The 11,799-nt window shown below is 39.1% G+C and overlaps 1 protein-coding gene across 5 annotated transcripts; it reads right to left on the reverse strand.

The window, feature by feature from the left end:
• Positions 1–1,649: 1,649 nt before the first annotated feature.
• On the reverse strand, positions 1,650–11,555 carry lnpa (limb and neural patterns a). Of its 5 annotated transcripts, none has more exons than XM_035174290.2 (13): positions 11,412–11,555; positions 10,444–10,544; positions 9,961–10,002; positions 7,370–7,557; positions 7,229–7,287; positions 7,101–7,141; positions 5,979–6,062; positions 5,836–5,887; positions 5,514–5,741; positions 4,416–4,506; positions 3,605–3,675; positions 2,944–3,099; positions 1,650–2,601 (listed from the first exon to the last, which is right to left on the reverse strand). In XM_035174290.2, the coding sequence occupies exons 2-13, from the start codon at positions 10,468–10,470 to the stop codon at positions 2,429–2,431; spliced, it is 1,212 nt and encodes a 403-aa protein (XP_035030181.1). In that variant the 5' UTR covers positions 10,471–10,544; positions 11,412–11,555; the 3' UTR covers positions 1,650–2,428. The 5 variants fall into 5 exon arrangements, with proteins under 5 accessions (XP_035030181.1, XP_035030180.1, XP_035030176.1 ...); XM_035174289.2 differs by having other exon boundaries at positions 4,416–4,521; XM_035174285.2 differs by having other exon boundaries at positions 4,416–4,521; positions 10,444–10,558; positions 11,412–11,546.
• Positions 11,556–11,799: the final 244 nt, after the last annotated feature.

Raw genomic sequence — 11,799 nt, forward strand, 5'->3', positions numbered from 1 at the left:
ATAGGTTGAGGCGACGGTCAATTAGGTGCAGACTATGATGACTACAGTATAAACACCCTGATGGGAGAGTTGAAGGGCCATCCAAAATATTGATTGTGCCTGAATAAGCCTTCTGTTTTCCAACTGGGTAAAAAATAATCTCACCACACAAAAGCTTGTCCCAGAGTAAAAGCTGTTTAACTAAAGGCGAGAACACAATTTATACTTTTTTTTGTTTATGGGCAGCCTACAAATCTGTGTGATCTTTCCATCTGTCTGAAATTCTTGGAGCATTGTATATAGAGAAAAGAGCCAAACAAAAAAAAAACTAAATGATGTTACAGAGTTGAAAACCTTGCACACAAATAATAATTCCACCGACTATAAAGCACAAACTGTCAAGAAATGATTCAGTGCCGTGGAATCAGAAATATTACTCAAACATACATTTTCAAACCACACAGCAGCGAGATGTGCTGGTGATGTATTACTTATGATGATGCACATATGGGCAGCCTATGTATACTGAGCCACCTCCCAATGGTGTGAAAACATCCAAACATTGTCCTATTGATGTCCCATTTTTTTCTCCCTGTTCGGCTCTTGTCAGAGGTCAACCTCAAACAGCATGCGGTGGAATCAGGCGTTACTGTCGATGTCACATTGATGCATTACAAGGCCCGGGAGGTCACGTCTCTGTAAACATACATTATCAAGAGCCATAGAAGATGTGGGGCGTTGACCTCACCGATGGTTTACGGTGTATCTTCAGGGGAGAAGGGTTACGAGATGGCAGGGAGCGGCCGTGTATCCGCAATGACTTTCTTGTTGCAAATGAAGAGGGTCAAGCAATCAAGACCGGCCAGGCTCTGCGTCAGCACCATTATCGTGCACTGTCTGAAATGATCAATGAGCGAAAATAAAATGATCACAAGCTAAGATTGGCCTGCTAATGAAAATGGACCGTTTAAATATGATCCTCGGTGAGGAGCAGGAGAGCGGAGGGCCGCCAATTTAAAATACACAGGTAACAGGGATACATGTTGTTAGCATGGCGGCTTAAATGTTTATTTATTGTGGCCTGTGCCTCTGCCGGGAAGCTTGTTTTCACCCTTGTCAGTTTGTCCGTAGGATTTGGCAAAAACTACAGAATAGATTTCCACCGCACTTGGTGGAGCGATGGGACATGGGCCAGGATGGAACTCAATAAACTTTAATGCAAATCCAAGCTTAGGGGCAGATCCAGGAGAATTTTTTCCCACTTCCTTGAACATTTTTAGATTTGACATTTTCACCAGGGAATAACTCATGGATTTTTATTATTAAAACTTGGCATATTTAGGGGACTGATATGTATGAGTGTGTACAATTTGGTGCAGCTTGATTGAATGGCAGAAGTATGCACATTACGAAGTGCCATTGTAGTTCATTCTGCCTAGGAGACTGATTTCACCTCTGTCTGTTTGTTGGTTTGCAGGATTACAGATAAACACTGAGCTCATTTCCCTGAAATTTTGTAGAGATCTTACAATAAAATCGGGGATGTTTAGGGGACTGATATTTTTGAGTGTGTGCAATTTGGTGCAGATCCAAATAAAAATGCAGATCTATTGAATTTAAATATGGTTTTATAAAGGGGGGGGTTATGATCCTGAGCACACATGTACACAGATGTTCAAAAATATTTATTTACCATTATTTATACAGGTCAGAAAACTCAGACATTCAGCAAACAGATACTGTCTTTAAAGACTGAAAACAGTTACATTTGTATTATTGTCTATATGTAAATATGTCATATCGACAATACTGAGACGGAGACTTAAAATGTAAAAAGGCACTTAAAGCAGGTGCACAGTACCGACATAAATCTCTTCCTTTTAGAAATAAATACATATTGTATGTGCTTTCCTATTATGGTACCATGGATGTGTAAACAATTCATTAGCGCCACTGTGCTACAGAGTAACTCCAGTCCACATGGTCATGAAAGGCACTGAGGTGTAGAAAATATTTATAAATATTCCCCATAAATAAAATTGTATTTCCCGACAAAATGCCTTGTTTTCTGTAAACCAAGAGAGCAAAATGCAAGAATTCAGTCAAAAACAAATAAAATATGTAATAAGAAAGACTTTTCCAACGCAACATCCAAAACAACTAATATTTTACCACCATCCTCATTGGGCTGCATATTACTAGGAACACGGGTTGTTTGGCATCTGCTACCAAACGCTAGTGCTACATGATTTCATATTTCATTAATAACAGCCATAAAAGACTATTCTCAAAGGGAAGGACACTGTGTACAGTAAGTTGAAAATTGTATCAGCTGCTAGCTTGTTACCGTGTTATTCCAACTTACGGCAATTTCTTAAACTCATCACGTTTCTTCGAAGAAAAAACTAAACTCCAGCATGACTTGTAATGAAATCACTACGCCACTGTTTTATTCCACTTCCATGGCAGACAAGTCCTGCTCTCCGTCAGATTTCTCCGAGGGCACGTCTTGTGACTCTGGGGAGCTTTGCTCGTCTGACGTAGGATTGGACTCTGCGGTTGTTGGCGTTTCTGGCTCTTCGGCATCTGGTTCAGCAGATGCATCAGTAAGCTTGGATTTCCCTGATAATGACAGACAACATTTTACTTTAGATGTGTAGATGCTGAAAACAAGACTCGAAAAAGAAGGAAGGAAAAGAATGAATGCTACTGTATATGTGTCCAATAAAAATTGGAATTTCTAATTAATAAAGTCTGATCAATTTACAGATGGGCTGATATGAGCCTTTTGCAGACATATCAGTGTCAGAATTTAAATGAAAAGATATATTTTACAGAATAAACAATGCAGAAAAATAGAGCTTGTATGTTTTTATTTTACTTAATTCAAGTTCTACATATCTGTATTTTGTATTTATTTTATAGTTATATATAATAAAGTTTATGCTTGAGTGTCATTATTACCTAAACTGGACTGCTCGTCGTCTACATCAGCATCAGACGCTTGGAAGGACGCCTCAGATGGCATCTTGAGTTCGCCAGCGACCACGGGGAGACTGGGCGCCTGAGGCCTGGTCTTTCTCGCAGGGTTCAAAAAATAACAATATGCACAACGGAACGCTGAAACAACAACGAGAATAACACAAGACATATAGTTAATGTCACCTCACTAATACACTCTCACACAGACATGGATAAATATACATGAAGATGAACCAATGACAAAACATGCCGGAGATGCATAAACGTTTCAAATTGATGGGTAAGACTGGTTTGCATATTCAATCTTCAGCCGTTTTGCTTACAGGGGTCGGTAGTGGCAGAGGCATTTAAGACCATATGATATACTACACTGCCAAATGCTACAGTGCACAGTGTTCGATGGAGACTGACAGTGATTTCTCGGCTCTCCTCAATTTCTCTCCTCTCAAACAAACCGGTCGAGGCAGATGGCCGCCCATCCTCAGTTCCTTTTTCTTTTTTAATCTCTCCACTGTCACCAAGTGTTTGCTCATTGTGGGAGCTGTGTAATGAAAACCTTACTATGAGCCTCAAGACAATGTATGTTGTGGTTTGCTGCTGTACAAATTAAATTGAACTGAATTTATGTTTCATAAAGTCTTACCGATGTATTCAAACTCCTCTTTTATTGCCATTCCGTTATGGGACAGACACTGCTGACATATGAGAGCATATCTGTAAGGGAGGAAAGACATCAGGTGAGGACAGTATACAGGACATGAAACATTCATACTGTCCTTAGCTTAAATAAAGCACAAGCAGAAGAAAGTCCCTGTTAGTTTTAACACTGATCTCAGTGGCAAGAGATATATTTAGAAGATTTCTATTACGTTAAATGTTTTAAATGTTGTATTTCAGGTAAAGCATCATTTCAGTGTTTTAGTAATATGCATGATAAACTATTGAATAACATTTGTCATAACGTTACTATACTAGTGCTACTATATCTTACTAGACTTCCCCATATGTTAGTTGATTTCTGACAGGAAGGTTTAAAGTAGAGCCTGACTGATATGGATATTTATGAGCCAATGCAGATACCTATATTATGGAGTAAGAAAAAACCCGCTATATAGGCCGATACATATATATTAGGAGTTGTTGTTATTACAAAGTAGTATAACTGAAGCTAGTTTTACAGTTTAACCAACAACTTTATTATAAATAACTACAAACAAAAATAAATATAACAAATTATATAGAACTTGAAATTAAGAAAAGAAACTATTTTCATGTAAAATGTAAACATAAATGCACATCTTTTATAGCATTCTAAATTCTATTAAATAAAAGTTTTCATATCAGTTAAGTTAAATGCTGATAGTGATATGTCTGCTAACGGCTCATATTGGCCGAGTTTATCAACCAACCAATAAATTGGTGGGGCTGTGGTTTAAAGACAAGGGACCTCCAACCTGTTCTGAGGGCCGTCTCCAACCAGATACTCAATGACTCTGTCCATAGCACCTCTGTCCCTTGGAAGCACAGGTCTGGCCAGGGGCGGACCTGGAGGATGCATACCTGTTAAAACACAACACCAGAGGCGGCTGGTCACAGCCTGCAGTCCTGAACAGAAACTGCAATAAACAGGTCCCTCTTTGAAATAGCTGAGCCTCAGATTCACAGTTTACTGCACAAACCACGATGAATGTTACAGAACACGCCTCTTTTTCTTTAAAGACTTTACACTGGATCTCACTTGCGAAGCACGTCCAGAATCCCCACTGAGTCGGTGCGTAGTAATTAATATAATCTAACATCAAGAGCAATCATAGGAAGATGACTGGTCATTTCTGTGAGACTTGGCAGAGTCTCGGCATCCTGCTGGTTATTAATTTACCAACATATGGAAACTCTGTGGTGACTCTTTGTATCAAATTGCTTTTCACTTTCAATTTTCGACAGAAGCAGGTGATAACATCAAGTCATGTAAACCATTTGTGAGGGGTTCCCAATGCCAAAGGCAATTTCACCAAGCATTAAAAGACATTTAGTGAGATTCCAGCACCATTGCCCAGAGAACAAACGCAGGTCTGGCTAATTAATCACAGTTAATGTAATCCTGCTTCGTGCAAACTTCACAGTTGGCATTCCACATGGCAATTACACCATGCAGCTTCCTCTAGGAACACACTTCCTTTACTGTTTGCACTTATTTGCATCTTCTATTGAGTGTTCATAGTCCAGAAATAATTTGTATTGAATATTCAACACCTCTACACTGCACAGATGTCTTCTATACACAACAACTGCTCTTCTGACTATATCAAAGCTATTTATAATCCAAGTTCACAACTACACACTTATTTGAGGAAGGTTGAACCTTTTAATAAGATATTTAAAAACTACATTCATACAATTACCCATTACAACTAATGTGTAGCATACACCACCCTTGCTGACAACACACACCACAGTGCCTTGAGCAACTGGGGACACAGAGCCAGGGAAGAGTAAATCACACCTTAATCGACCACATTATGATGTGGTCCCCCTGTGTGGAGGTAGCTCACCAACTCCTGGAACAGGTGTTCCCGGGGTCACAGGCCTCCTCATCAAGCTCTGCTGAGCAGCGATAGCCGACAGGCTCCTCTCTGGGGGTCCACCAGGAGCGGAGTGGGAAACTCGTCCAGGATACGTGGGCCCAGAGGCAAGAGGAGGGCGGGCAGCGGCGGCGGCGCTGCTCGCGGGATTCACCATCATCAGTGGGGTTCTTGGGATGACATTGCGGTGACGGATTTCTAAATACAGACAACAATGCAGGTTGCTTAACACTAGTATGAAATGCAAGAGGAACAGAGGTAAATCAGTTCCATCTTCAAAATGCATTGATACCTTGTCCTGGTTTTGGAGTCATCTGAGGTCCGACTGGAGTAGATTCCAGCTCCTTCACACAGATAACGAGAGTTTTAATAAACATGGTATAAATCCAACACAATTAGACAAACTGCCTTTTATTAAAAAGTACAAAAACTCACCATTTTCCTCTTAGAATCAGGATCAAATCTCTCCAGAATCATTTTAGCATTTTTGTAAGTCTCGGTTTCCATAACATCTTCAAGCTGCAGAAAAGAAAGTATTAAAGGACAGATTCTGTTTTTTTACAGAAACATTCCCCTAAAAATGATTGCTATAATAAAATGTCTATTGCCAAGTAATTAGAAGATGATCATCTGATGTGTTACAAACAATTTATTATAAATCACCTATCATAACATTACAACTCAACGTGACTGATAAAGGCCACCAGAAACTTCACCAAATAGTGCAACTTCACTGAACATTAGTCAAACGTTTCTAAATGTTTACATATGATATGAAGAATAATTACATTCACTACTTCGATAATGGAGAGTGTGAAAATCCATCAGCCCTAATTATTGAAAGTTATTAGACTTGACGGAGGATGACAAGCAATTTCTCAGATTTATTTCTTTGCGGCACTAAATGCTATTAATTAAAGTGGCATTAGCGGAGTGGTTTACTGGGTTAAGGTACTGTACCGATCAAACACTGTCTGGATCAGCAAGATTGGACGAGCAAATATCGAGCTGCTAAACGCTGAGAAGATCAAAAAGGGGAACACTGCGAGGCTTCCCATGTAACTTTAGAATGAACCGGAGATCCTGACTCATCAAAATTACAATGTGTTCTACAAAGATAAGTTATATAACACGTTTCTCTTACTTATCTCAGCCACATGTGTGTGACAGCTGCTTTTTCAAGTGTTACTTTGCAGTTTTCTCAAGCTAAATGCTGATTTCAAGGACATGAGAGAATATTTGTAGGCTGCTAGTGGAGCTGAAGATCAAAAGTTCAAAGATACTGTTTATTTTTGGATACTACTGCAACTGAGGACCATTGTGTATCTTAACAATTATATATATATATATATATATATATATATATATAATGTATACAATTATGGTAAGGTATTTTTCAGTACTCTTGCAATTTTGGAGCAACTCATCCAATGCTAACAATCTTTAGTTAGTAGCAAGATGCTAGGCTGTTTGAAATGAAAAGTTATGTTATTGATTTTGACAGAAGAGGAAACCAAAGATACACGTGAAACAAGTGAATATAGGAAAGAAACTTACAATTTTCCTTTTTTGTGCTTTAAGATCCTCTAATTTGTCATCTGGAAAAGAAACATTTGGCAAATTCAACACCGGTTGAAAAAAACGTGTGTAACAATGTTTGTATCAATAGCAAAAAAGAACCTTACTATTTTTCTCCGTTCTTCTCGAAAAAATGATAATAAGCATTTTTCGAAGTAACCAGACTCTACAAAAGAAAAAAATAACAACTGTTATTTGTTATTTATCAAGCGTAGTAAAAAATGTGACTGACCATCATGTATACTCACAATAAGGGAAAAATTATGAAGGGAAGAGACAATATGAGCCGTCCCACTAACTGTTCGGGCAGGTACCAGAAATACACGACTATACATGTTATCAAGAAGAAGAGAGATGAGTAGAGAAGCAGGCGCCCGACCCAAATCTTCAACTGCCTCTGATACTTTTCACCGTATTCTTCAAGTGTCTGTGTATCCTGTGGAAAAAAGAAACAAGTGTTCAGTTAGTACAAAAATACATTTCTATTAACATCATAGTCTTTTTAAGTTTATGAAAAGTTTTTTTTCTTCATTCAGATTGCAATAGTTCCAAAAGGTGATATATTTACAAACAAAAATATCTATAAGTACAAGCTTAAGACTAACAGAACAATTAGTATTTTCTCAAAATTAATACAAATGTTACTGCCACAACAACCACTGCAATATTCAGCATTTTTCAAGTAACATATTAACACTGATCCCACTAAATAGTTTCCCCCAAAAACAACATTAATTCCATATTTGTTTATTGACTTTCAGTAAAATCCTATTGTGATGATATGAAATTTAACATTTATTATTTAAATGTATTCAAATCACACAGTAAATCAAAACAAACCAAGTATTTAATTTATTGTTTTTACCCATAAAAGATGTAATAGTAGTCTGCATAACAGTGATATGCAGTTGAATTCCTTTCAAAATCAGTTAATTATTTCAATTCTCACAATGTACAAAATGAGATTTTTTTCACAATATGGATATTATAAGTCAACTTCCATCTTACTTAGTTTTTCATAATAATATTATGGAACGGAGACAACAGCAGCACACAACACCTGGGTAATGCAAATGAACTCTATGGTGACATGTTTGTGTTCCTTCTCTCAGGTCTGGATCAATAAAGTCTCACAGGAGGCTTTTCAATGAGGCCGGGAGATCCATCTATATTCTTTTCTTATATGAACATATTACTCTCATCTAATTTAGATGTTGTACACGTTGTGGCTTGAGGATATTGTACAGTCGGACAAGTCTGAAACTGAACTAAGATTATTTGACCTGTTGTCGGGCAAACTTGCAGCTAAGTATTTCATAATGCAAGTCACCATTGGCTTGATGCCACCTCTCCCAACAGTCTGCATGAGGGCCATGCCTTTATATAGATGAAATGGAAGCAAAGTTTATTAAGAGTAACTGCTTGTAGGCATGTAGCATTTTAGAGCAATATTACTAAATTAATGAGTGGGAGCATACCTAAGTTGTTTGGTCAAATTAGGATCAGAATTCCCCTCCAGTAGAAAAGACTATTATTTTTGCAAATAACAAATGACTCACTTATCTCTAGATTTATTTTAAATGAAATGTTACACCGCTGCTTTACAGTGCTGGTTGACCCGTCCAAAAATAGGACCCACTCTTGGTCACTATGGTTATACTGTAACATGTGTGTCTGTCACTCTAAGCACTGGATAAACTGATCTTGCATTCAGTGCTGCAGCACATCATGCATGCGCTTGTGTATCTGTGGCCTAACCGTGCATGTGTAATATTAGGACGTTCAAAACATTCTGTCAAGAGACATGAAGAAACCAGCGAGCCCAACACTCGTCTCTTCACTATTTCAACGCAACCTGACCTCTTCCGTGTTTGTGCAGTGTCTCCTGCTCCAAGGACAGGTGCTCAAAATAGCCTAACACCCGCTTGACTGCAGAAGAGCTCTAAAGCCCCATCAGTCAGCAAATGAGGATTTGGCATTCATGGATGCATCTGTTTGCTTATGGTCAGAAGATGATGCGTGCAGACACAACCTGTCCTCCACAGCATTGTTTCCACTTCAAAAATCAATGTTCTGACTGTACAATAAAAGAAAACCTAACACTTTGAACTTTTCTGCATGTTATTAGAATTATAATATTGATTGTATCAACATGTATAATTACAGGGGGTCTGTGTTTCTGGATCAAATCATCTTTATAAACTTCATTACACTGATAACTGCCTTTGGTCCCTTGAAATGATAATTCTTCATTTGGTTGCACTTATTGACTAAAGGTGTCTGTGACAACCCTGAATGGATTTGTTAAGTCCATGTTTTAATCCAAACATCAAATAAAAGAACTAAGCAAGAATGTACAGTTGAATTTCTTAACTAAGGCATTATCATATCCCACAATTACAAGTTAACGGAGATAAGTGAATATTAAAAAAAAATATCACACATATGGTTTTGTTTTTTATCTGAATGACAAAATGAATGGCTTTTTTTAGTTTGTAAAACAACATCTCTCTATGGAAACCAATTGATTTTAATGTTTGTGAAAATATTTCTTGTCAATGAAGGCTTTGGTTGTCTATTCCTCTAATGACACACTTAATACCTTAATACATTGTACACTGTTCCCACTGTGCAGCTGAGGCTCTAAATGCTTCAAAAACATTTAGAGCATGATTTCTCGTGCTTCAGTCATTTGATGGCATGTTTTCTTTCACCCCAGGCAAATATAAAAAGGAACATTTTCAAATTTGTAACTATACTTTTAAAATAAAATGTGTTTAGACAATTATAAGTCAATGTGGAAACTTTTGAATAGTAGAATAAGTTAGATTGAACATACCTTATCGATTCCTTCCAAAAGCTCTACAGTGGAGGGTTTAGCCTGCAAGACAAGACATTTTAAAAATCCATGTCAGTGGAAAATAATCTCAATGATGCCATAGCAACTGCCCCCCCCCCCCGATTGTGTAATCAACTTCCTGAAAAAGATCTGGAAACTTCCTGCTTCATCTTTCCACTTTTGCACATTGTGTGTACGTGTGTTCTTCTGTTAGTGAAACAAGTTAGTCTGTGCATGGCACTATAACAGGGAATGGTGATGCTAGGAGGAGTATTAACATAAACATCTGAACTGTGATCATTTATCTAGATCCATCCAGAGTGTGGTGTGGTTCATGTAAATACTAAATATAAACTTCAAAGATTCTAATTAAACCTATTCTTCAACAAAGAAACAAACATTGTGCCGGCAGATGTGTGGTTACATTATTTATATAACAGCAATAAGTAGAAAGACAAAGTCTGCAAATGTTAAGAGACGAACCCTCCACCGTGAGACCACAGCCCCCATGTTGGCGATTGGGAAGTTGAGGGGGTTCTGTTCCTGGGACACTCCTCTGATTTGCTCTCAGGTTTCCTCTCCACCTGTTGACAAGTGTCTGGGTTCAATAAACACTTGTTTACTCATTACATGCATGAAGCTGAAAGTGATGCACTGAAATACCACATTAATATAATGTTTTTGATAAAGCTGCTTTAGATTAGATGAGACTTTGAATCATTTTAAATCCTTCCCTTTGCATTCATAACAAAAAGGTTTTTAAAAGAGCTCAAACATATCTAGTGTAAAGTGTGTTCGATGCCCCAGCACCACACCACAGCATTAAGTCAATAAAACATCAACATGACAACTCGGAGTGAGGTGCACTGAAGGACTCTTAGAGCTACGTGGTCTTGTTGCGAGTTCAGTTACGATCTCACAGCAACACACACACACACACACAATGGAAAAAGCCGCTTTAGACAAACTAACAATAACAACCACTACACAACCCGTCGTTGTGTGTTGTTGAGGTGAACAAAAAACAGTGTGGAGCCACCAGGCTGAACCACCGTGTGCTAAATCGAGTTAGCAAACTTCCCAACTAAACTCCGGAGGCGGCTGACATTTCCAACCGATGTTTGCTGAAGGCTGCGCAAACCTAACGGTACCAGCTTCCTCACGGAGAAGCCAGGAGACATCCACATGCAGCCGATGTGTCCTCCAGAACTTTAACCTACTTCATCTATACACTGATAAGAGTTAGCGCCGCCGTAACACGAGCTAACCTTGGGGGTGCTAACTGTTAGCTTGTAGCGCTAGCATACAACAGGACACCACAGAAGTGCAGCCAGTGCGACCTGAAGTTAGTTGACGTCAGCCCCCGGGTTTTGAATTAGAGAGAAAAGTGCAGTGACCGGACAGGAAAGTTCGATGTTAACAGAGAAATGTTCAGGAGTGAAGCACTTTACCTTCTGAGGGGAGCTGCTCAGGTTGGAACAGCCTGTAGCTGGACAGTCTTTAAACAGAGGGTGTGAGAGCCGAGATGGGGGAGTGTCCTGTTGCAGCAGCAGGGACAGGACATAGCTGCAGGGGGGCAGGAGCTGCAGCAGGGACAGGAAGATAGCTGCAGGGACAGGAGATAGCTGCAGGGACAGGAGCTGCAGCAGGGACAGGACATAGCTGCAGGGGGCAGGAGCTGCAGCAGGGACAGGAGATAGCTGCAGGGACAGGAGCTGCAGCAGGGACAGGAAGATAGCTGCAGGGACAGGAGCTGCAGCAGGGACAGGACATAGCTGCAGGGGGACAGGAGCTGCAGCAGGGACAGGACATAGCTGCAGGGGGACAGGAGCTGCAGCA

Source organism: Hippoglossus stenolepis, chromosome 13, assembly GCF_022539355.2.
Source record: "Hippoglossus stenolepis isolate QCI-W04-F060 chromosome 13, HSTE1.2, whole genome shotgun sequence".
Taxonomy (NCBI): Eukaryota; Metazoa; Chordata; class Actinopteri; order Pleuronectiformes; family Pleuronectidae; genus Hippoglossus; species Hippoglossus stenolepis.